The 27,352-nt window shown below is 36.2% G+C and overlaps 1 protein-coding gene across 1 annotated transcript in view; it reads left to right on the top strand.

The window, feature by feature from the left end:
* LOC306882847 (attractin-like) overlaps positions 1–27,352 on the top strand; it is a 61,933-nt gene that overhangs the window by 17,269 nt on the left and 17,312 nt on the right. The window contains exons 11-26 of the mRNA XM_079437801.1: positions 1,653–1,737; positions 3,030–3,250; positions 5,002–5,123; positions 5,248–5,386; positions 6,901–7,082; positions 7,231–7,450; positions 8,344–8,529; positions 8,778–9,026; positions 10,837–10,974; positions 11,072–11,165; positions 11,341–11,393; positions 11,635–11,729; positions 14,112–14,190; positions 14,298–14,455; positions 18,525–18,586; positions 19,475–19,553. Of these exons, the coding sequence (XP_079293927.1) occupies positions 1,653–1,737; positions 3,030–3,250; positions 5,002–5,123; positions 5,248–5,386; positions 6,901–7,082; positions 7,231–7,450; positions 8,344–8,529; positions 8,778–9,026; positions 10,837–10,974; positions 11,072–11,165; positions 11,341–11,393; positions 11,635–11,729; positions 14,112–14,190; positions 14,298–14,455; positions 18,525–18,586; positions 19,475–19,553 (2,162 nt within the window). The remainder of the gene's footprint in view (positions 1–1,652; positions 1,738–3,029; positions 3,251–5,001; positions 5,124–5,247; positions 5,387–6,900; positions 7,083–7,230; positions 7,451–8,343; positions 8,530–8,777; positions 9,027–10,836; positions 10,975–11,071; positions 11,166–11,340; positions 11,394–11,634; positions 11,730–14,111; positions 14,191–14,297; positions 14,456–18,524; positions 18,587–19,474; positions 19,554–27,352) is intronic.

Genomic DNA, 27,352 nt, shown 5'->3' with positions numbered 1-27,352 from the left:
ATTATACATTTAATTATAGTCATCGTCACATGACCAGCATTTACATTGCGTCTCGTCTCGTTTTCGTCAGGTGATATAGGTTCGTTGACGACGATATTTAGTCATAATTTTAGTTGACGAAAGCAACACTACTATAAAGACGTATTCACACCAACACAAATGTTTGTCCGATTTTCACATGTGATTAGACTCTACTCTGACAGTAGGTGGCGTTTATAGAAAAGAAAACAGCCGTTCAGGTTTTTGTATTCCCAAAACCAAAAATAAGATTACAGAGATAAGAGCCAATTGTGGATTTTACCTCTTGCACCAAATTTTCACCCTGAGCATACTTCTTAGCATGCACAGGCCTTTTAAACTTAATTCATTTGTAATACTTCTATATCAATTCCATCAAGTTTTTAAAATTAGAAGTAAAGAATGCAATACACTTTCCAGCAAAATAATTATATTAGATGATTATGTAGTGTGGTTTTTATTAAATTGTCATTCGCCTACCTTTTAGAACTTTTTACATTCTAAATCATTCACTTACTAAATCCTCTCACGTATGGCATCATATATCTATATAATATCTCTGTCTTTCACAATACTGAACAGCAGAAGAGACACTCTCACAGAAAGCGTAATTGGATTTCTGTGCGTGTAGCAGCAAGCCATTAGAGACCGAAATACACTCATCAGGGGGGCTTCTTGCCGAAGGATGCGTGATTTTGAAGCCATTATTTCATGAGTGACACATTTGAGTTTTGTAATCTCCAGGGATCGGAGACATGCCTGTCTGGTGGTATTATTTCGCTTTTCATTTAGATAATGAGGGATGCTATGATGTCAGAATAGACGCACTACAAGCACTTGAATACGGCGGCTCTTGAATGTGTGGGTAGAAATCTTTGCGTCTTTGAGGAGTTTGTAGTGCCTGCATAATACACAGGAAGCTTCAAACATATCAGAAGTATCTGCGTTTGCTTATTCATCATTATATATCACTCCACTTCTAAATTTCTTTCTCTTGTTCTTCTCATGCCAACTTCTCTTTTGAGATTCAGACTAGTGCTGTGGTAATCTGTAATTAATAGAGGCCTGTCTTGGCCCTGAGGGTAATTGCTCTGTCCTTCTAAGCTGAACTCAATTACACTGGCCCACACCAGGATGCTGAATTCGATTTGTCAGAGTGTTTTCCAGCAGGGGGCAGTGACTTGTCACACATTCTGCGCTAATAGCAGTCATTTCTCTTCATGCTTCTCTTACGCCTGTTAGATTAGCCACTAACTCCTTCTATTTAACATCTTGGAAAGAGATGATTTGATATTAATTGGTCATCTAAGAAAATGCAAAGACCTCATTTTACAAACCATGCCGAGAAAGATGCAGGGAACAGGGAACATTCAGTTTTATCCCGTATAGCGTGTTATAAAATGTTATGAAGTTTCAGAGTACAAGTAAAGGTGCCTTATAGCACCTGCACATCTGCACAGGTCATCAATTTATATGAAGGTTGGACTTATGAATATTAATTGGGAGATTACTGAGAAATGATTAGTCTTAGTTAATAAATATTCATGAGTTGTCTTCTCTATACTGAGGTCTCTTAAAGGTATTCTGGCAGCACTGGCTGAGATTCACTTTGTCTGCCATTTTCTCTTTTCTAGCTTGTGATGAGTGGACTGTTCTGCCCAATCCAGATCTTCACCAGGATGTCAACCGTTTTGGCCACTCAGCTGTGTATCACAACGGGTAATCTCAATGTTTTATATGTGCTCAGTATGCAAAAATATCCAGTCCCACTTGTAATAGTTTGTTTTGAATTAAACATAATGTGCACTGTTTTAAAAGAATAGTTACTATTTCACAATATTACTATTTTCACTGTTTTTGTTTATTATTATTTTGATTGAATACATGCAGTGAAAAAAATCTTGCTCAACTTTGAACTCTATTGATACTTATGCACACTCACTTAAATATGCTTAAAAGTGAGTGTGCAGTTGTTCTTCTCTAATTGAGTCATGCTTTTGAATAACACCGAGAATAAATTAGACACCTTCCTCACCTAAAATCAAATGAAAAGAAAAAAAAAAAATAATAATAATTTTTTTTTCATAATTATAGCCGTGACCCTTAGTATTTGTTAGAATGGGACAAGTGTCACTTTTTGCCATGTCTATGTTAAATTTATATTACGACCATGTAAACCTATACTTTGTACTATACCTATGGGAAACATTTTATGAAAAATCACCGGGGAGGAACGTATAGCCAAGTTGCATTTGGATATCGCATAACCAAATGTTTATCTGCCTAGAAACCAAAAAATAGATTTACAGCTCAAATGCTAATCATTTGCACTGAATAATTCATTTAAGTGATTTAACAATATAAGAACATCATATTTTTGCATTTAAACACTCCGGTAAACTTGTCATACAAACTGTAAATAAGCTGTTTGATTTGTACAAACTGAGTCAAAATAATTTCCTCCGATAAATGACAGCATGCCACTAACGTTTAAGTTGTATTGAGTCCTGAATGTTCCTTTTTTTTAAAGTGTTTCTATTTCTGTGATGTTTGAACGGTGTTGTGGTAAATATGAAGTCTGTATTTAAATCTGCCTGTAATCTCCTTCCATACGGATTAGTCTAATGAAGTCATAAAGCAGAATCATTATCCATAAATAACACATCTCATTATTAGTGCTTCAAATTGCCAGCTTAACAAACACAGTCTTCTAACCGCACTCATCCACACAGAAGGCTTTCTCCTGTGAGATTTTGACTGTGATCTATATTCTTACCCATAATTCCCAGCGCCGATATGACCACTGAGTGACCCCTCTGTGGGGAGCTGTGGCACAACGCTGCTTTTTGCTGTTTGACTTGTCAGTCTCATGCGATTTATTTATCACTCCTCCCAACTTCTTTCTCATGATCTTCCTCATTCGCACTGCCCTCTTCTTCCTCTCCCTGTCCTCTCTCGTTCCTTCGGAGATACTCGAGGTTAATCTGTCTATTTTTTTGCGTGTGTGTCAGGGTGATGTACGTGTATGGAGGCTTTAACAGCCTGATGCTCAGCGATGTGCTGAGGTTCACCCCTGCGAGCTGTGCTGCTTTCTCTGAGCATCTGGAGTGTGTGGCGGCTGTGCCCGGCATGAAGTGTCTGTGGAACTCCACTACCTCCACCTGTATGTCCTGGGACGCAGCGGCACCCCATGACACCGAGGGCTTGAGAAACACCTGCAGTCCCAGAGGGTGTAAGTGACAGGAACAAAGAGGACATCTGCTTCCTGGGTGTCTTTAGAACTATTCAGAGTTTTTAAGTTACAATTATTACCATAGGATGTCTGGCATTTTATGTGGCAGTGTCTGGATTTATTTATTACTCTTAACTTTTGTGACATCCTGTAAACGTTTCGATGTAATGGCTTGCGCTTAAATGCAAAAACATTTTATTTACACTACTGTTCAGATTTTGATATTAGTAAGATTTTTAGGACACATTAAATTGATCAAAAGCGGCAGTAAAGACATGTATGATGTTGCAAAAGATTTTTATTTCAAGTACTGTAAATATTATTAGTTTGACATTTTTATTCATCAAAGAATCCTGTAAAAATGTGTCACCGTTTCCACAAAAATGCCAGGCAGTACTAATATTTTCAACATTGGTAGTAAGAAATGAAGAAATGTTTTTTGAGCCGCAAAGTAACATATTAGAATGATTTTATTTTTTTTGCATATTAGGCTGTGTTTACACTACTGCGTTTTTGTTTTAAAACACATAACTTTTGCTATGGTTACGCCTGTCGTTTACACTACGCCGGCGTTTTAGACCCTCGAAAACAGAGACTTTTGAAAACGCTGCAGACCCAGTTTTAGTTGGAAAACTCCGGGGTTGCATTTCAGTGTAAACGGACCAAAACTGAGACAAAAATGGTGAGGCTGCCCACATTCGCTCTGCGTATCCTTGATGACCATGTAAACAATAACTGTGTACACATTTAAGTGGTTTACACGCATGTCCATTGTGCATGAATGGTCATGTGACATGCGTTTTCAGTTGTTTAAGTGTGGGTGGAGATCGTTTCTGAAGTGAAATGCCAGTGTAGACGAGGATAGTTTACTTTTTAAAATGCTTTTTAAAACAAAAACGCACTAGCGTAAACAAGGCCTTAGAATATTAGAATGATTTCTGAAGGATCATGTGACAATGAAGACTGGAGTAATGATGCTGAAAAGTCAGCTTTGCATCACAGGAATAAATTAGAAGAAAGCATATTATTTTGAATTGCAATATTTCACAATATTACTGTTTTTATATTACTGCATTTTGGTCAAATGTATAAACCTTATACTGAGAAAACCCAGAGTTATAGTAAATTTATCGCTAAGAATTATAAATTATCACTGAGAGTTTTCTTAACTTAAGGGGTTTTCCTAATCATATCGCAACCGGCTGCTGGCTCTCCTTATTGATTTGAAGTTTTTATGCCTTATGGGATACCAGCAGGCAGTATTTATACCACCAAGTGTTATTTTATCCAGAAAATTGGCAAAAAGGCCTAAATCTTTGATGGTGCACCAGACATTAAGAAGATTTGCACTCAATGAGAAAATTAGCTTTAGTTATTTGGCAAAAGAAGTGTTGTGAAAAATACAATATCCACAAACACAAGCCTTCTTAACCGAATGGGATTCGATTTTTTTTTTTTTTTTTTTTGAGGATGTCAGAGTTAGGTCAGAAATGATGGGTAATTTGCTCTATTTTTTTAACTGAAACCGTAAACTCAATTTAATTCCAGTAAATATCAAGATAAATACTTCTGCAAAACATGAACTAGTCTTGTCCGAATAGAAGATATTCTTAATGATCTGTCAGATGCAGTTACATACAACAGATTTATCTGTATGTTTACCTTTTCTTCCAGAGTGTGGCATCACTGGACACACAGTTACCGCCACAGGCGTTGTATGCAGTAATATTGTGTGTGTGTGTGCTTTCCAGATGCAGATGGTGAAAAGTGTGACCAATATTCAGACTGCTACAGCTGTACAGCAAACACTAACAGCTGCCAGTGGTGTGCTGCGGTCTGTGTGTCTGGTCATAGTAACTGCACCAGTTCCCCGGTAAGACTCAATATTTAATATGCCGTGACTTACAGAAAAGCGTGTGGAAGAACAAATTTCCGTTTATGAGTTCGTAATACTGGGGCTTTGCTCTGACGTGACTAATCTGTCTGCCGGTCTGCAGGGTGGGATAATGGAGTATGAGGCGTGTCCAAAGGATAACCCATCCTTTGTGTGCAGCAAGAAGACCAGTTGTAAAAGTTGTGCCACAGATCAGAACTGCCAATGGGAGACGAGAAATCAAGAGTGCACTACCCTCCCTGGTAATAAACACAAACAGGTTCAAGAGCAAAATCCTGTGTAAATAATGTGTTAGTCATAGTCCATTGTAAAAACAATGGCAGAACAACAAAATATGAATACAAGTAAAGAATTGATTTACAGTTGAAGTCAAAACTTTACATACACCTTTCAGAATCAGGATCATACAAAATGCATGTTATTGTTTATTTAGTACTGACCTGAATAAGATATTTCACATAAGATGTTTACATATAGTCCACAAGAGAAAATAATAGTTACAACTATTGCAGAAAGTTCAAACGCTCACTGATACTCCAGAAGGAAAAGCCATGCATTAAGAGCCGGGATGTGAAAACTTTTTGAATTTGAAGATCAAGGTAAATTTAACTTAATTTGTCTTCCGGAAAACATGTAAGTAGCTTCTGAAGGGCAGTACTAAATGAAAAAAATAGGACATTTAGAAGACAAGAAAAATGTACTCATCTTGTGAATGAGTGTGAAAAGATGGATCTCAAAATCATACAGTCATTGTTGGAGAGGGTTCAAATACACAAAAATGCTGGAAAACCAAAGAATTTGTGGGACCTGAAGGATTTTTCTGAAGAACAGCAGGCAGTTTAACTGTTCAGGACAAACAAGGGACTCATGAACAACTATCACTAAACAAAAAAACACAGCTGTGGATTGTTCAGGTGACAAAACAGTATTAAGAATCAAGTGTATGTAAACTTTTGAACGGGGTCATTTTTATAAATTCAACTATTTTCTCTTGTGGACTATATGTAAGCATCTGTTATGTGAAATATCTTAAACGATAACATGATGCATTTTGTATGATCCCTCTTATTTTGGTCAAATAATTAACATTTTGCAGATTCTGAAAGGTGTATGTAAAGTTTTGACTTCAACTGTAATTATTTATTAGTTATTTTTGTTAAAGGTGTCCGTTAATAATAATAAAAACAATAATAATTGTATTATTATTTAATTAGTTCTTTTAAAGGCCTCTGTTTATCATTAGAATGATATGTTATATTATGTTTATTAAATTATATTAGAAGTTGTATTATATGTATATTATATGTTGCCTACTGGCATCAGTTATTTAAAAACCTATTATTATATCATTATATTGTATTTTAAATATTTTATAGAATTTCCTGTATTAAAAAATATTTTATACATAGTCCATTTTATATAGTCCATTGCAAAAACAATAGCAGAACAACAAAGTGCGATTATAGAATAAAATAAGTTATTGGGACATAGTGGGATAATATCACTATTATTTATTATTATTATTGATATTTATTTTAAATTATTTTTTTAAATTATTTATTATTTTGTTAATTTGTTATTTAAAGTCCTCTGTCCATCGTGATAATAATGATAAAATCACCTTTTTTATAGTTATTATTATTATTTAATTTGTTATTTCAAAGGATTCTGTCCATCATTAACGCTAGCACACAGTTGCCATGTTTCCCATATGTTAATTTGGAGACCTGATGATTGCACCGTGCTTGTGTTTTAGGGAATATCTGTGGGGAGAGTTGGCACCTGGTGGGGAACTCCTGTCTAAAGCTGATAACGGCCAAGGACTCGTATGACAACGCTAAACTGGCATGTCGCAGTCACCAGGCGGTGCTGGCATCCCTCACCACGCAGAAGAAAGTCCAGTTCGTCCTCAAAGAGATGCACAACAGATCATTGCAAGTGAGTTTGCGGCACACTTTCACAGTCTTTGTTCTTTATGATGTCTTTTTTTCACAACTTTGTCACCTGGGGGATGTAAGGCACTAGTCTTTGTGAAGCTCTTCATACATTAAACTGAATTTAATATGAATTGTCCTGTGTGCTGCAGTCAAAAGCAGTCATCACTCCGTGGGTGGGTCTGAGGAAGATCAATGTCTCCTACTGGTGCTGGGAGGACATGTCCCCCTTCACCAATTCCACGCTGCAGTGGTTGCCGGGCGAGCCCAGCGATGCTGGTTTTTGTGGGTACTTGGCTGAGCCCACTTTTAATGGCCTGAAGGCGGCAACCTGTGTCAACTCTGTTAATGGGAGTCTGTGTGAACGACCAAGTGAGAAAGATGCACATACACACACAACACTGACCAGTGCTCACTTGCCTTATTAACAGAAAAAATTGTCAATTATTAATGTGTAAATGTGCAATTGCCTGTTTTCAAAAATATATTATTATATTACAAATTCTTGTTTTAAATTACATTTTATTTCATTATGCTTTTAATATTTTGTATCATTTCCTGTTTTTAAAAAGATGATATTATATTAAAAGATAAATGATGTTATATTACACTGTATAATATTATTGTTATTATATTATTGTTGTTTTGTTGTTATAGAAATTAATGTTTTTGAAATATACTTTTTGAAATATTTTATATTTTATATAATTACATTTACAGTAATTACATTTACTTTGCTAGGTTTTTATAATAATTTATATTTTATAATTAGATTTTTTAAACGGTAATATAAAATATAATAACAGGGTTTTAAATAACTGATGCCAATAGGCAATATACAATAAAGTAAAATTATATATATAAAAATGAAAATATATAAAATAAAATCTATTATAATATATTTTAAACCATTAATTTTATAGTATAATTAGATTTTTTTAAAGCAGAAAATTGTTATATTATATAAAATCCAGTTTTTAAATGTATTATAATATATTTTATTTTGTATGTTTTGCTTTTTTAAATCATAGTTTATTTTATTATATATTGCCAGTTAGTATCAGTCATTTAAAAACTTAAAAACTTATTATATTACACGTATATTGTTTTTAATTTCCTGGTTTCAAAAATGTTTTATATTATATTGTATTATCATTTGAACCTTATTTTTCTGTTGCTTATTGATATGAGAATCTTTAAAGGAATTTTTTCTTTCATTCTCTCTCTCTGTGTGTTTCTCTGTCGGACTCTCTCTGTTCCTGCAGCAAACCACAGTGTGAAGCAGTGTCGGACGCCCTGTGCCCTGCGCTCTTCCTGTAGTGAGTGCACCAGTGGGAGCTCAGAGTGCATGTGGTGCAGTAACATGAGGCAGTGCGTGGACTCTAATGCTTATGTGGCGTCCTTCCCCTACGGCCAGTGCATGGAGTGGTACACCATGAACACCTGCCCACGTATGTCTGGCTCTCATTTAGTGGATTTATGCCTGGCAGCATGTGTCTTGTTTTCTCATTGTAAATCGAAGATTGAACATTAGCAGGTCTCCTGTTTATTCACTTGTAATGGACAAAGCAGTCTTTACAACTGACATAAAATCAATTCAGATTAATATACTAATAAAAACTTTACTGTCAAGGGTTCAGTTTGAGGTGATTGCCCTTCATGATCCCTGTGATAAATGCATGTGTTTTTTTTATTGTAGCAGAGAATTGTTCTGGCTATAAGACCTGTGGTCACTGTTTGGACCAGCCTGGCTGTGGGTGGTGCACTGATCCCAGCAATACAGGACGAGGCCAGTGTTTAGAGGGCTCTTACCGCGGTCCGATCCAAACACTGTTCCACGCCCCTTCCTCTTCAGGCCCCTCCCTCATTCCTGCCCCTCAGCCAATGCTGAACGTGAGCTTGTGCCCACTAGAGGGCAGCTACAACTGGTCCTTCATCCAGTGCCCAGGTAAAACTCATCTGACTTATATAAGTTCTTCTATATTGGTTGAGTTTATGAAATGTTTGAAGATATGAATGAATATGGTGATGCTAACTTGAATTGGATATCAAAATGTCTCTTTGACGCTGATATACTTAAAGAAATTAAAATTAAGCAACATTGTAAATAGGGCTGTCACAATTTTTTGATTCAATTCAAGTACTTGATTTTTAAAAAATCCTCGCTTTCATTTTGCCTGTGTTGAGCAACCAGCAAAATACTGGAAGTGGAGCATTCCAAGGACAGGAATCCATGAAACGCATCATTAGACCGTTTTCCAATGCTGCATGATATATTAAGCGTATTTAAAAATCATAATGAAGCAAAATGCTATTGAGTATTCACAAACGCTACTCTTCGGTTAAAGGTGCTGTATGTAGGATTGACACCTAGCGGTTGAACTAGGTATTGCAGTCCAATTTCAAAATACTGAAGAGAGTTTTTTTCACCCGGCCCCTCCTCCTCAGACTTGAGGCACACGCAGGTTGCCAGATTAACGACACCAACAGAAACGAGCGCACATGAGATGAATGAAATGAAATATGCTGTGTTTTCCGCCAACTCGCAACCCGGGGTGCTGATATACAATTGGGTAAACTGGCAGTGGGCAGGTTTCACAAACCAAAACGGAGACCGACATTCCGGAACGCACATCAAAGGAGAATAACTGACTGTAGCATTGTTTTTCAGATAAACAAGTATGTTAACTTAGCATGTTTCTTAAATATCTGCAAACATATTATGGTATTTTTATGCTTTAGTAGAGTCAAAAACTTACAGCACCTTTTAATAATTATTATAATTAATAATTATTAGCTTTGTTTATAATACATTATGTATTTGAACAGTTTTGTTCAATAAAACCATATGAGTACTTTTGACACTTTATTTGATCTAATTATTATGGCCTCATTGCTATTATATTTATATTTGAAGCTTAGGTCTGTTTTTATTGCTACAAAAATTTTGATAGAATTATCCGATTACTCGATTAATCGTCAGAATAATCGACCGATTACTCGCTTACCAAAATAATCATTAATGCAGCCCTAATTTTGAAGATTGCAGTGCTTTTTATTTGGTTGAAAGAATCCTGAAAAATGCATCGTAGTTTCCACAGAAGTATTATACAGCGTGAGTGTTATAAACATTGATTATAATAAGAAATATTTCAGTAATTTGGAATAATTTCTAAAGGTTAATGTGACATTATAGAGTGGAGTAATCAATGCCATTTCAGGAATAAAATACATTTTAAAATGTATTAAAATAGAAATCATTTATTTTAAATTGTGATAATATTTCAGCATATTACTATTTTTACTGTGTTTTTGATCAAATAAATGCAGCCTTCTTTCATAAATAATAAAACAAATTACAGACCCAAATCATTTTAACGATATTGTACTTCTAAAAAAAAAAAAAAAATCTAAAACAAATTAATGTCAGTTGTTATTATTATATATTATTTAAGAGAATATAAATGAAAGTTATTAAATATAATTGGTTTAAAACAAAAATTGTGATTAATATTTACTTTTATCTCTTAAGTTAAAGATTGTGACTTGTGGATGTTGAATAACCTTCAAAAGCCATTTTAGAAAGTGTAATTATCACAATGTATATTGAATCATTACACAGCTGACAAATATATATTTTTATAGAAAAGTTTATAGTTTATCTACATTTATCTCAGTTTTACTTTAGATACTGTTTGCATTTTTATAGTACTGAGCATATTTTCTTAAATTGTTCTGTTTGTTCCTCTCTCATGCAGCGTGTCAGTGTAACGGACACAGCTCTTGTGTCAATGAGAGCATGTGTGAGAGATGCGAGGACCTCACCACAGGCAAGCAGTGCGAGAGCTGTATTTCCGGTTACTATGGTGATCCGACAAATGGGGGCAGCTGTCAACGTAAGTCTAAACACAAGCCCAGGCCAAAATACAGTTGGCTTTTTGCTGCTGGTTTGATAGGGTCTTAACTGTATATGTGTGTGTTGCTCATTTGCAGCTTGTAAGTGCAACGGCCATGCCAGCATGTGTAACTCTAACAATGGCAAATGCTTCTGTACCACCAAGGGCATCAAAGGAGACCGCTGCCATTTGTAAGTGTGCACTCTCATACACATTCTGTCCCGTGAGGTTTTCTCTGCTCTGCCATTAGAAGTAATTTTTCAAATGTACGACGGATAGTTTATCGTTATCTTGCCTATATCAAACTCTGTTCCTTATAATTCTGCTCATTTTCACTCTGGGCTTTTGTTTCGTTCTGTCCCTCAGGTGTGAGGTAGAGAACCGTTACCAGGGCAACCCTCTGAAGGGAACATGTTATTGTGAGTATGTCAATGCAGCGGCTGATGGCTATTCATATTGTGGCTATTTGAGTAATTTAGTCATTTTCAGAACTAGTCATTTTGTCCTTACCTGATTAAATCAGACAAAGCACAAACCTGTGCATATATCAGTCAATCTGGGATAATATACAGATTTTAAGTAATAGTTTTTCAATATTATCTTTTATCCTTTTACTCTTCCTCTCACACACAAAACTGTATCTTTATCTCTGACGCACAGACACTCTGCTGATAGATTACCAGTTTACCTTCAGTTTGTCTCAGGAGGACGACCGCTACTACACTGCCATCAACTTTGTGGCAACTCCAGATGAGGTGTGTTACGCTGAAAAGAGTTAACTGTTCAAAAAGTACTTTTTTTGCTTGTAGAGTCATGGTCAACTAGACGTCAATAAACCAAAGCTGACAGTTTACCTTGATTTGCAAACACAACAAACCTTGATATGATCAAATAGCAAACTAATTTGATTGACATGCAGTTGGACGTCTGATATCACTGTTATCAATAAAAATATATCAATATTTTTTTCCTCATAAATTTATTCAGCAGTTCACTGTTGAACAGAGGAAACAATACAGTATTAAGGGGGTTTACCAAGGACACATTCTTAAAATGCACTTATGATGTCCCTTTTTACAAGATGTAATATAAGTCTCAGGTGTCCTCAGAATGTGTCTGTGAAGTTTCAGCTCAAAATACCCCACAGATCATTTATTATATCATTTTGAAAATGCCTATTTTGAGTGGAAGCAGAAACACGCTGTTTTTGTGCATGTATCTTTAAATGCATATGAGCTGCCCCCTTTTTGCAGAATAGGGCTGTGCCTTAACCGCTCATGTCTTAGATACTCTGCCAAAACAAAACATCTGTTATGTTTTGATTATCATGTCTGTCACACTGAAATCATGCGTTTTAAAGCCATATCAGTTTAAAATTCTGATGTATGGTTTTCTGAGCGAACACCTCCAGAGCACGCACACAGAAAGCTGCTATCACAAGGCATGTCTGTCAAATACACTTAAGTTTGTTGAAAGCACCCAAGTTACAAAAACACAGTGGTTATGTCTGTAAAGGCAAACTGCTGGGAAAGAAATTGCATGTTTATATTAGATCTGTATATTAAGTGACAGTAGCGTAATATACAGTACCTGCTGCTGTCTATACTGATAATATGACCCAAACTAAATAAAAACAGAAAGTCAAGTCAATATTATTTGTATAGCGCTTTTAACAATGCAAATGGTTTCAAAGCAGCTTTACATCGGCTTGATATAAAGCTGGGTGGCTTTATATCAGCTTCACAGTATTTATACAGGGAAATAGTTTGTCGAAATAGTGTCATTCTCCTCTGGCCAGACAAAATCAGCAGTTTAAATCTAGACTAAAGCAGAATCAGATTGTGCAAAGGACTCATCTGGTTCCTTTGGTCTTGTCCCGTTGGCCGTCTTGGAGAGGGTCTTCACTGGGGATCAGTCTCTGGGGCTCATCTAGGTGTCCTGGCTGTAGAGGTCATCTCTAGATGCTGATCCACCATCTGATCTGGATACAGTCTGGATCTGGGTGGCTACGGTGACCTCGGAATAAGTTAGAAGCAGACTAATATTAACGTAGATGCCATTCTTCTAATAATGTAACAAGTACATCAGGTGTTTTGGGAAGTGTTCCCGGTTCCGGTTGACCTAATTAATGCAGTCTAACAATCCTTTAACGGATTTGAATTATAGAAATGCGATAGTGTTATGTGTAAGCCAGGTTAAAGAGATGGGTCTTTAATCTAGATTTAAACTGACAGTGTGTGTCTGTTTCCCAAACAGTGTTAGGTAGATTGTTCCAGAGTTTGGGCGCTAAATAGGAAAACAATCTCCCGCCCGCAGTTGATTTTGATATTCTAGATAAATCACTCACTGCTCTTGAATGAATGATTTCTGTAGCTCTAATAAGAAGACATTTCTTACTTGAATGCTGCTTTTAAATGCTCTGGTGTCACTTTTTACAGATTCTGCAAACAGTTTGTTCTGAGACACTAAGCAGGTGGATTTTTATCATTATAGGGTGGTTGTGCACACACACTGCCAACACACATTTATGTTCAAACAACATGTAAAAGTGAATTTTGCATAACAGGTGCCCTTTAAGTTAAATTTGAGTAGAAAAATGATAGATCAGAAGGCAAAATGTGTGTGTTAACTGCCATATACCATGCCTTATGTACTTTCAGTGAGGTCCATCTCAAAATTGTGAAGATTTGTAACACACAGTTTGCATTTTTGATTAAATAAACGCAGCCTTTGTATAGATTTCTTTCAAAAACATTAAAACCGTGGAACAACAGTGTAGTTATATTTGCAGTAAATTCACCATAAAAAGATTTTAAATATTACATAAGCGTCTATTTTTGATAATCTAGTGACTTATGAAATAAAAGTGATTTTATGATTTCATTTTTTTCTCGAGTTAAAAGCGAGATGCAAACAGAAGACACATTTTATATGAGGCATAAATTTAGATATGCATCAGTTTGAAGAGTAAATTATGGTTTAAATCGTACTGCTGTTATGCTATGGTATAAAAGCTACAGCAGTTTGTGGAATACATTGTGGCTTATTTAATACATTTTAGAGCATGTATATTTTTCTTTTAATATTTCATGTACTGTATTTTTTTCCTCTGAATGTTTTTTGGATTTCTCTTGCAGCAAAATCGAGACCTGGACATGTTTATTAATGCCTCAAAGAACTTTAACCTCAACATCACATGGGCAACCAGCTTTGCAGGTATGAAGCTCTGACATGTGTTAAACATATGTTTTAAGCACATCATAAATGTGCTGTGTGTGCAGCTGCAACTCTCTTACTTCCTGTAACTCTGCATTTCTGAGCAGCTGGGACTCAAGCTGGTGAGGAAATCCCTATAGTCTCCCGCAGCAACATAAAGGAATTCAAAGACAGTTTCTCCAACGAGAAGTTTGACTTCCGTAGCAATGCCAACATTACCTTCTATGTGTATGTCAGCAACTTCACGTGGCCAGTCAAAATCCAGGTGAGAGGAGTCTGCACATGATTGAGTCCAGTGAAGTATACAGAGAAAAATATCACGTCTGTGTGTGTGAGCGCTGTTTAAACATCAGCGAGGGTCTTTGTGTTTTGTTTTGCTTTCTTATCCTCTCCTTCCGTCTGTAAGTCACAGAGGCCGAAAATTCTCATATATCTTTGGCCTTTTCTGTCTGGTCTGGAAATTATCTGGCAAAGCTTTCCTTTCCCTCCCTCTTCTCTTCTCCTCTCCTCTCCTCCTCTTTTCCTTTCCCCCTCCTCTCTTCCTTTGCTTTGGAAAGTGATCTAACCTACCCTCCTGTGCTTGGACGCTGAAATTCAGAGTTTGGGTTTGATTGTCCGTCCGCTGTTCTAGAACACGTTCTCTCCTCAGCTTATGGAGAAAGGGTGAATTTCACACAGGTAATGCCCTTATCGTCTCTCTCGTTTGCCTTTCACTTCTCTAGCTGACCTTTGGATGCCACGTTTCGTCTAACAGGGATTGCATGTGTGGATCCGAGCACGATTGCGGGCGAGAGGGCATGCGCCGTGGTAGCTCTGGAGGACAGAGGGGCTGTTGTCAGGCATTTAGAGGAGAACGACGAAAGGGTATGGGCTGGAGAAAAACGCAGCGCTCGAACCCTGCTCTGTAAACATGGCAGGCTGAGACTGAGAGTGTCAGAAGGAATGTTAAGTTGAAACACATGGCTCTTTGAGAGAGAGACTGAGGGAAGAGCCTGAGAGGAATAAGAGAATCAGAGAGATCAGAAAGTTCAGAGGAGGCACAGTTCCAGCCTTCTGTTTCTGGCTCTTGTTTTCGTTTTGCCTGTGGTCAAAGAGTCTGTGCGGCCTGTTTAGTTTTTGGCCAGCGGAATGGAGCGTTCATGTTTCGAGTTTCTGTGTGAGATTGTTATTTAAAGGCAGAATTTGGTTGAGCTCCACGAAAAAAATTTGAAGGTCGCATGTCAACCCCAAATTAAAAATTTTGCATGAAGACTTTTTTTATTAAGGATCACATGATAGTGAAGTTCATTTAACTTAAAATTCTTAATAATACCAAAATTACATTTTAATTTGTTTGCATTGTTGCATTTTTAATTGGTGTAAATGAATCATTAATGTAAAATTTAATGCAGTACAACACGTTGCCACTATGTCTAAATACTGTTGAAATAATTATTTATTCATATAATTTTTTTAAGGCTTAATTTTCATTGACTTAATTTTGGGCAGAAATATGACTAAAGCTGCCTTTTCGAAATTTGTATCGATATTGATTGTCGGGTTTCCCCCCAGAAGTAGCCTGTTACCCTCTGATTATTCACCACATTAATGAAGGTATGAATGTCCACACAAAACAAATAATTAACTGCCTGTAGGTCTGAAAAAAAACTAAAAAATACAGTAGTGATGCTAATCAACATGCATAATTACGTAATAATTACAAAACAATTATTTTTTAAATCATAATTCATAACTGTCCTTTTTTACAGAAGTAGTGTTTAAAAGTAATGCTTTAGTGCAAATGTTGGTAATTCTCATGTCCTTGTAATAGTTTTGATTAGAACCTGCAAAAGTTCAAACATTTCAGAAGCTTGAATCAGATCTGAAAATTCCGCATACACATGATTGAAATTCTACACAGCCTCCATACTGCTCTCCATTGGAAATGACCGACTGGTCTTTCATTTGTCAAAGATATTGGAAAGGCAGGTTTAGATATATTTTTGACAGGTTTTTTTTTTATTATTTTATTAATTTTTTTTTTCCTCATGAGAACTTTTTGTCATGATTCTTTTTAGCCACTTTAATGTTCAAAAACAAGTCATATATTCATAGGAGGAGTGTAAACACTGTGCGAGACATGACAACTTCTACCTCAGCCAATGGCGAGAGTTCGGGCTGGGACTGCCTGTTTGTTCAAACAATGGCAGATGGGGACAGAATGTAAGGAATGTTTGAGACGCCAAACTTCAGAATCCAAATTTGAGTTTTGGTTCGGAAATGACACACTCCTCCTTTCATCTTGGACTAGTTTCTACACTCTTATGTTCTGTCAGTAAATATAGCAGTACATTTGTTTCTCAGGTTCAATCCTCCTCCACAGATCACACGTAACAAAACATGTTTCATTTACACTAGTTAGCTTACCTTGGCAGGTGTACCAGAACGTTCTCTCTTCTTGTTTAGATTGGGTAAGCCACATCATTATCCCTTAAAGCATGACTAGCAAGCTATATATAGTGTTTATGTCATAAACACCACATGAATGCCTGTGTGAGCCACAGGTTGTCATGTGTGAATGACAGTGATAAGTCTGCTTGCTATTGTTTTATGTTGAATGTGTGTGGGTATCAGTGCTGTGAGTCAGGCCCCGTTTGTCTTTGAGACTGTGCGTCTGAACATGAGGAGGTTGTGGTGTGTGAGAGAGGCCGTATCAGCGCACAGCATCTGCTCACTGAGAGCTCTGTGTGAATTCACCCTCCATGCTGTGGACGTCTGGCATGCTCTCTTTTACCCTGTTCTCTCCCTCTCCCTCGCTGAAAATCCTGTGCTTATTTTGGAAATGCCTGGAGGAATAGAGAGGGAAGAGTGAGCTTGTTTGAAAGCAGGTAAAAGATGGAGAGAAAAAGACTATTTTAAAGTGGAAACGTCTCCGGTGTCCCCTAGACTCTGCCCTCCTTATGGTAGACGGGTTTAAGACTGCATCTCTAAACAGAGCGACAGGAATGATGTAATTATTTGCAGCCGTTGCACTGCTAATTTCAGTAGGGTCATTTTAAACACTACGTTAACGTAATTACTAACCCAGCGTGTGAAACATGAAACAAGCCCACAATTCATTCGGACTAATCAGGTTTTCTTATTTCACGCCGTACGTTTGTGAACCCTGGGTTAACAGTCTCATTTGCATATTTACAAGGTTAATAACACTGATTGGACAAGTACAGCACGTAGCGAGCATGTGACCAGTTTTAATAACAGCTTGACCATCTGGGTAAACGTCAGCATGTAAATCTCTGCTTGTCTTATATGTTCTTAAAAATGCTTGGGGAAAAAAAACTGAATGAAAATGCAGAGAAGCGTTTGCCATCATTTTTCAGTTTTTTTTTTTTTTTTTTTCTCCCTTAGACACTAAACACAATGTGAGAAAGTTGTACGAGTGCTGTATGAATATCTAATGAAGCTCTGGAGAAGGTTATGATATTGCCTGTCGTTAAATAACTGCAGCACTGCAGTGTTTTACACTCTATACCAGGGGTTTTCAAACTGAAAGAGGGCCATAAGGGAGTGCTCTATAAACAGAGAAAAAATAAATAGAAAACACTAAATAAACAAAATAATATTTTTAATTAAATTAAGTTATTTAAATAAACAATTAAAATATTTAATAATTTTTATTTAATAGTAACCACATGAATCACTCATGACGTTGAACTTTGAACTTCTAAAGCCATAGATAAACAACAATAATAATGTAAGTGAAATATTTTTATTTGTGTAAAATATATATATTTTACACATTTTCACAGTATAAATTGGGTCTTTATACATTAAAATATATAGCTGCATTTAAAATTTCAAGATGAGGTTCCTCACACAAGCATTATCATATTTGGGGGTCTGTGGCATTGAAAAGGTTAAAACCCCTTCTCAGAAATACAGGTTTAAAACATTGCTTAACAGTGCTTTACGTGGATTTAATAAATATACTTGCTCAAGGTTAATACTAGTGTGGCAAGCCATTGCTCTTTGTCTGTTATTCATCTCTCCCTATTATTGAAGGTCCATCATAACATAGTTATGCCAAAATAATATGATTAGTTGTGCCAAAATAATATGATTACTTATTTGAATTAGAATGGAGAGTCTGAAACTGTAAAGAAGCTCTTTTCTATTGATCGCGTGTATGTGGGGAGAGAGAGAGACGTATATCAGCAGGGGCAGTATTGGTACAGTCAGAAACTAAACCTTTGCATTCATGTCCTATTTCGACAGACAGAAAAACACATGTACACAAAAGCATGTAAATGAATGTTTTTCTCATTGTTTAACATTTATTTCTCTTTTCTCCTCAGATCGCTTTCTCTCAGCACAGTAACTTCATGGATTTGGTTCAGTTCTTTGTCACGTTCTTCAGGTAAGACAAGCACATGAGTCTTCGATTAACTTCTAAAGCCACAGATATTCTCAAAAACCCATTTCAATCTAAATACTGTACATTTTTTAATGGAGCTCATTGGGTTGGAGTATGTTCGGGGTGTGATATGGCTCTAAGCTCTAGTTCACCTCTGGAAGACCTGCTGTAATATGTTATTGATTTAGGAAGCAGGTGGCGTGGAACATATATAGCAAACTCACCCAGTCACGTACACGCATTCTCACACATTCAGCTATGTCACTTGTTATACTTCCTACTGGTTCCCAAACAGCAAAAGGGTGATTTAAAATATGATAATCACTCAGTTGTGGTCATGCATCATGGCTTAGACACATGTGATACATGTACACATAACATACATACACCCAACTGTAGCTGTGGTCAGCCATAGTTCTTCATCATTAGTTATGTCAGCTCAGCCATGATAAATTACACCAACTCTTTACAGCCTTGGTGTGTGTGTGTGTGTGTGTGTGTATGTGCGTGTGTGTGGGTGAGCTATTCCCAAAACCCAGAGCGAATGTATTTCAGCTCTGCACACACCTGCACTTATAAGGAATAAACATGCACCTACACATTTACGATTTTATCACATACAGCCCAGTTCTCCTATACACGAGAGGTGCATTCATGAGCTTTGGCCCCGTTACCATGAGGATACCAACATTCCTGCGGCTGTGAAACTACCTCTAATCCATTAAACATGAACAGCCCCGTGTGTGTGCTTGAGATGTGATCATCACATGACTCAGTGGAACGTGATTCTCTCATTGTTTTCCATAAAAGAACATCTAAAAATGTTACTGATTGTCCTCTTCCTTTCTATTTCCTGTTTTGTCTTGTGTGTGTGTGTGTGTGTGTGTGTAGCTGTTTCCTGTCCTTGCTTCTGGTGGCAGCAGTCGTATGGAAGATAAAACAGAGCTGCTGGGCGTCACGGCGCAGAGAGGTCAGTGCTGTAGCATTTCCCTTGTTACCTGTGGAATTTCCTTGACTCTCTCTGCCACATGATGCTCTGCACAGCTTTGAACCATCCTATTAATGTCACATCAGCATCTTCAAATGCTGTCAGTCAGGCTGGACAGATCTATCCATTAGGCTGTTTTTGGACAATTCCACTAGAGGTTGAACAAAATATCTTTATATTTTATTTTTTATTATTCAATAGATTTTTATATATGTGTGTGTATATATATATATATATATATATATATATATATATATATATATATATATATATGTATATGTATATGTATATGTGTGTGTTTGTTTGAAATGGATGTTGATAATATCGGTAACACTTTATCTTTCATGCATTAATTATGCCTTTTAATTCACCTTATGCATTGTACAATCTAATAATTGTGAACCCATTTAATAACTTATAACACAAAATATTAGGGGTGGGAGAAAAAAATGATTCACCTAACTATAGCGATTCTTTTTAAAACGATTTAAAAATCGATTGGTTTACCTCAGAATCGATTTTTATGTCATTATTTTATTTTTCCTAAGAGGTGGTGGGGAGAAGTTAGCGCTTTGTAATTCCAACAGAGGGCGAAATGTACAGGTGTGTTCGACTTGGAGCACCTCGCAGACGGTCAGCGTATGACATCAAAGTACCGTGAGAGTGATTCAAAGCACGCGATGTTTTGATGTCATACAACGATCGTTCTGCATGCACAGTGCCGCTGCATTAGATGACCAAACACCAATGACTTGTATATGGGTACTGTCATTTTAGACACTTTCAAAACTGTTGCAACATGGAAGCACAATTCACGTATTTAAAAACTGTATTTCCATCTATCACAGTTTTGGAAGTGCCTTCTTCTGTTCTAAAGAAGGGGGTGTCCCAATACTTTTGTCCATATAGTGTATGTACAAATCTTTGGTGTTTGGTGAGGAGTTTTCTGCTCAAGGTCTGCATTTAAAGTCACAGCAGAGGTGTTCAGCTGGGATTAGGACTGCTTTCTGCAGACCAGTCAAGTTCTTCCACACTGACTGAATCAATCATTTCTTTTTGAACCGTGCCTTATACACAGAGGCACTATCATGTTAGAATAGAAAAGGGCCCTGTCCAAACTGTTGCAATAAAATTAGAAGTGCACAATTCCCTAAAATATTATTATATGCTTGAACATTAAGATTTGCACTCATAGAAATTAATAAAGTAGTCAAACATGTTCATTAGAAGGGGGTGACCCAATACTTTTGGCAATATAGTGTGTGTATGTATATACACCTTGTTACGCTTTAACAATGAATTGTTACACTTTAAGAATGATAACGTGTATTTTAAATTCAGTTATAATTATTTACGACAAGATATAATGTATTAGAATGCACAGTATGAATAATAATAATGCATTATACCCTTTAATGACTCTTTATAATGCATTTGTTAAGGTCATTGCACACGGAGTCCGCATCCGTAGCATGCATTTTGATAGGAAAGGATGAGGAATATGATAAAACGGAAAAACGCACGTGAAAATTTCGGACCCAGTGTGCAATGACCTTTACCATGATATCTTTTGAGCATTTTAATGGTTTTAGGCAATTTAGTTAAGTTTCAGCTACACAAAGGATTTAAGTAGACTTAAATATTAGTATTAAGACGTATTCTCTTGGTGTAAAGCAATTGGTTTCTTAACTCTCTGGGTTTTACAGTGTATACTTAATCATGAAATGACACAAATGTATTTTTATATGTAAATAACATTTAAAAACTACTTAAAAAATAAATGAGCAATACATTAATACTGATACAAAATACAAGAGAAGTGACGTTTATTTTGATTGATTTTATTTTATGCACACAGATGTGTGTTTTTCGATTTGTTGAAGTGCTACTAAAAGTAACTTTTCCAAATATGTCTAAGCATTGACGCTTTTTAGGTAAAATGTGAGCTTATTGATGCATTTCATTGAATCTGCTTTTCTATTAAACTGTTACCTTTTAGTCAGAGGCTTTCTGTAAATACTTTTCTATTAAGTTTAATGGTGCAATGCAAAAATATTGAATAGTGTGCAAGTTATTGCTCCGTTATATCTCAACTACTCTAGGTGAATCCAGCCCCTATTGATTAGCAATGCATAATCTCAAAATGGGCAAATATTGACCAGTTATTTGGTCTTTCTTTTAGCATTTTTTTTTTCTGTAATCACTTCAAATTCCAGTTTAGATTTCAGTCAATTAGTAAAACTTGTGTGTTAATGTACATTTAACAATTTGTTGATTGTTACCAGTTAATTAATTGATTTATTGCATTGTGGTCAGGTTTGTTAAAAAGAAGAAAATGTGCTGGAATATGAACCTTGATTTTACGGCCCCCACAGAGACTGAAGAGGTTTGGTTTTGAAAGGTTTCAAGAGGCCAATTTAAACCACGCAGAGGTGTTTATAAGGGCTAATGTGAGTGTCCTTTAAAGGACCCTCTTCACCATCTGGCTTAGTGAAGTGCTCTCATCCAATAAAAAAGTGGCAACACTTTTTCCTCTTTCACACAACAATCAAACACGCATTCATATGCGTACATGCACATCACTTCCTATCTCTGTCTTGAATGTTAAAGTTTTGCGCTCTTCTGACCCTTTAACTTCAAGCATGACTTTTACTAATCATCTCCATGGCAACCAGACTTAGAGGGCTAATTTGGGGCCAGTAAACAGACTAGTGGTCTTACTTTTTTCTCTTATACTTGCATGCACCTGATGAAGAATTGTGGTAGAATCAGAACACATCAAGTCGTGTTCTTAACAAGTGCAAAACCTCCAGACCAAGGATCAGACCTCCTGAGCTTGAATATGCATGTATTTTATTTAATTTAATTTTTTGTACTATGTCTCTTTCATAGTATGTAACCTACAGTAATATCAGATGTATAGCAGAACATACACAGATCTACAGTAGGTAGTTACCTAATAGATTTTTTTTTCCCCATATGTGACCAGTTTTTATTGTCAGGTTGGCAGTTATTATTATTATTTTAAGTCATTGTTTTGGTGACTCAGAAATGTAACCAATATATAAATGCAAAATAATTATTGGCTGGTATGTATTTATTTATTTATTTATAAAATATATCAGTTGATATTGGATATAAAAACATAAATTTTAATTGTGAATGCCTATTTTCCCTATTTTAACATTTGAAGTGCATTTGCTGTCATCTAAAACTTAAGTAGAATCTTTAAAATCGAATAATTGAATAAGACTATTTGTAAATATATAATTAATTTAGACATTTAAACAATATAAAATTGAGATCTGCCATTTAATGGCTCAATTGTATTAGCAATAATTTAAATGTTGTTGCTTTTTTTTCCTTTTTTTCAGTCTTTTATTGTTAGTCTATGCTTTCTTCGTGCACTTTTTAATCAGTATGTTATACTTTACATAAGATTTTAATTTATATTAAATATGATTGTGAATGATAAAGCTGCATATATGTATTTGTCCTGCCTTTGAACACCGCTGTCCTGTTTGAAGATTTGAAAAAGCATTGGAGGGTTGCACAGATGTCGAAACTATAATTGCAAATCAGAAGTGACCTTTTCTCAAAGCGCTCTGCGTGGTGTGTGTGTGCCCGCGCACACAAGTAATTACACAGAATTCCTCCGGAGGTGCTCTGAAAGAGTCTACAGGTAAATCTTTCATTGATAAATATCACAAGCCTAGCAGGCAGAGAATGTATTGTGACCAAATATCAAAGATGCGGGTTATCAGTTTTTCAGGGACTATCCTCTGTAATTGTTAGATATGCAAATGAGGGCCACTCAGCCGAGATGAGCTGATGCTAACAGACTGCTGATTATTTTCTTTAATCTTGTGAATGTGTGTTATTCAAAGAATATTACAAAAGCATCCCTATGAAATTTCTATTTAGTCACATTTTAAAATTAAACTGCATGCTCCTATGTTTTCAGTTGTGAATCCATCTTACACGCTTAATATTGCATTGGAGAATATTTTTGATTTATGTGTTTGTGCGCATAGAGCATGTTGAAATCTGCCTTTGTTATTAGTTAATATTCATTTATGACCCAATTAAATTAATTTTACTCTCTTCCGAACACTGAACACACTATTTTTCTCACACACAAAGGTAACAAGATTTAAGATTTGTGATGAGCATGAGCTCCTCTTCAGTCATCGTCACTGGTCCTCACACTCACGCACACTAGCTCTCGCACCTTTATTGATGTGGCTGTGAATTAAACTGACAGAGAGTGGCTTGTGAATTAGCCATAGTGGGAATAGCTGTCGATATTCTCTGTCCATGTGTGTGTGCTATAATGAGGTGGCCTGATAGCGGGTGTCTCTTTTACACTGAGAAACAAATACTTGTTACCAACTCTGTCTTAGTTTTTTTAAAATAGCTATATATAGTTTTGTTAGTCATTTTGGTTGTTATAAGGGTTATATCGTGGCAAATCAATTCTTTGGTCTTATTATCTGACTTTATAGCCATTTCATTATGAAAACCTGCTGTAACTTTCAAAAAATCGAAACGCTTCCCCCGCTACGCTTGTGTTTTTGGACATGTTTGCATGTCAAGAAAGCATATAAGGTTAGATACTATTATTCCTAAACACTAGAATAACTAAAGCAAAGAGTAAAACCTTGTGCTGTTCCTGTCTATGCGTATCTGCATATCCTTCTAAAGAGTACCAGAGACACAAGCAGCTGATATGTATTTTTAGCAAAGTCCCTGATCATTTCAGTGTGATCTTAAAATTTCCCTGCAAATTTTTTTTTTGAACCTGTCACAATGAAACGCAGACTTTTCAAACAGTCTGTTATTGAAGGCTGCTGCAATTAAAAAAGTATATTGTAGTCCAAATAAAAAGCACAGCTCAAATGAGTGCAGCAGAGTTTCTCATGTCTTGTGGGGAAAAATTGTGTTTAGAGAAAATATTAACAGCAAACAATGGTCTGTTTTAATTGTAAGGGTGAGTGAGAGAGAGAGTGGAAAACCGAAAACTAAAATATGCACTATGTACTAAATTTGCACGTTTTGGTGCAAAAAGCTACCACCATATAAGTGGACTGAGGGAAAACGTAACAAATAACTATATGACCTTTTTGAGAGATTTTGGTAGTTACATTTTAGGAAGTTTGTCTTGATTAAACTTGAAATGTTTCTCATTAAGGGAGATCTGGGGGGGGGTAGTTTTGGTGTGAAAGGGGTTCGTGATCAACCCCTCCTGCTTGTCCTGGAGACAAATGTCATTCATGGATGACATGTGATGGTTAATGGTCCTCTTTGTGGTCGTAATGATGGTCTTTGTAGTGGAAGATGCAGTCAAAATGAGAGAATAATTGATGTTGGCAGAATTAATTTTCATCAGCATTCCTTCTGAATGCTTATAAGAATTAATTCTGTCAATATCAATTATTCTCTCATTGTAATTTTGATCAGAATTATTTTGGAAAGATTCTTTGTGTGTGCGTTTTTGGACAGTGGAAGTCAAATCCTTGACCATCTGTAGCTGGTCAAGACTGATGGATTCTAGCTGAGATGCCAAAGTTTTTCAGATTTTGGCAGGATATTTCTTGCTTTTTCAGAGTTACAGAGGAATGTCAGAATAGTGAAAATCTCCACAAATCCTGGGACAGTTGGTAAACGTAGTGTTGCACTGTTGCAGGATATACCAGGTTGGGTCCAACTGGCCCTTCTGATGTCTTATTTCCACTTATACAGACCGTATTAGAAGTGATAACCTGCTAATTCAGATTATTCACAGAGGGGAATTATTCTGGGTGATTTTATTTATTTATTTATTTTTTCAGTTTTAGTTGAAAACAGCAGTTTTAATTTAGGGGTTGGGCGATATAACTGTAGACTCAATTAACCGGTATACATTTTTTAACCGGTAGAGAGTTTGATCTCTATTGCGGTTACACGCTGACGTTGTTGCTATGCTATGTGGTCACAAAATGTAACGCACACGTTTGTTAAGCATTGTGGCTTAATAAAATAATTTTTTTAAGCCGTTGAAGAGCAATGAGCAGCGAAAGAGAACTCATTTCGCTATATGCTCGCGCTGTCTGAGAGACTGTTTCTGAGCGCTTCAGAGAGGCATGCGCACACATGAAGACGGTGCTCATAGAGCGCGGAAGTATTGAACGATGTTACTGCATTATAGGCCTTGAGTGGTTACATACACACATTTGTGTATGTCAAAATGGCCATCAGTATATTGGATCCGGGCAGCTCTTAAAGTGACAGCAGTCTTATATTCCTGCTATGCCAAAAAATGATAAAAAAAATTACGTTTATTACCAGAGACACAAGCAGCTGATATGTATTTTTAGCAAAGTCCCTGATCATTTCAGTGTGATCTTAACATTTCCCTGCAAATTTACATTTTTACAAATTTAAATACGTTTATTAAAGCAAAAAAAACAACAACTAAATCGTATATGTCGTTACCATGAAATAAAAAAACTCATATTGTGATATAAAATTTTGGTCATATCGCCCACCCCTAATAATGATACAATTTTATTAAACTTTTTATTCAGTTTTAGAATTGCTTTTTGCTCTGCACCATTTTGTTTTTCATTTGCATTTGATGACTTATTGACTTATTGTTTCATATATAAAATATTTCAAAGGGTCATTTATGGTTCAGCAGCATGAATTGGATCTGCTCAGATCTCATGTTAAATGGTCTGCCCTGGAGAAAAACTAATCTTTGGATTTGAAGTACTTTTTTTTTTTTTTTTTTTTTTTTTTTTTACAATATGCTAATCCATAGACCTATATCCATGTGCACTCTATAAACAACTAAATGCGTGGTCACATTTACTGTTTTTTTTTTTGGTGAATTCGCACTCATTTGAATAGGAATCCACACAATTTCGAATTCCGTGAGGTCCAAAGATTTCCCTATGTTCTACGGCCAGAAAGTGCAATAATGTTGTGAACAATTGACAGAAAATACAGATTTTGTGGTGCATATTTATAGTTTAAGAGGCTTTTTGTTTTTTTGTTTTGTTTTTTTTTTGTTTTTTTACGAGCTCATTTGCTTACTTTTTCAGTGCAGTTTTTTTGTCTTGGTAATAGTTTTAGTTGGCAATAATAACCTCGCAGAGGAGAAGCTTGAGTGATTAGGATAGAGATTGCTCTGAAAAGAGAGCGAAAGAAGGGCCTCATCTGTTCTTTGCCACATTTTCACTCAGTCAGCACACTCACTCAGTCTCCACCTCTCCCTCAATCTCCCTCTCTCTAGCATTCATTCCTTTACAGTCTCTCTCCTTTCGCTCTTCACTCTGTATTCCTTCAGAGGATTGAGTATAAACGCTTGCATCAGCCTCCCCCTTCTGTTTGATGAAGGGATGCGGGTGTAGAGGAACTCACCCAGGCCTGGATGTGTTTGTGTGTTTGGACTGTTGTAGTAGCCAAGTTCATCAGGCTCTTAGCGCCTCTCAATTGGAGGTCAGACTTGCTCTGCAGTAATATGGTCTTGCTTTTTCACCTACACGCAATCTCAAACAGTTGTATAGTTGAGTAAAAAATAGACATTTGTGTTTCTCTCACACACACACACACACACACACACACAGATAGAGACAACAGAGGAACACACACTCTCCCACCCACTATGTGTTATAGATGACTCGACACTAAAAACACTGATTTCAGCATATGGTCCGAGTGAACTAATGTTAACAATCTGTTGCAGTAGAAAATTGGATACCTAGGAATAGTGCTGCTCTGGCATCAAAATATTTATC

Source organism: Barbus barbus (assembly GCF_936440315.1).
Source record: "Barbus barbus genome assembly, chromosome: 16".
NCBI classification, from domain to species: Eukaryota; Metazoa; Chordata; class Actinopteri; order Cypriniformes; family Cyprinidae; genus Barbus; species Barbus barbus.
Note: the sequence above shows the minus strand (reverse complement) of the source record. Positions and strands in the feature narration are given on the sequence as shown.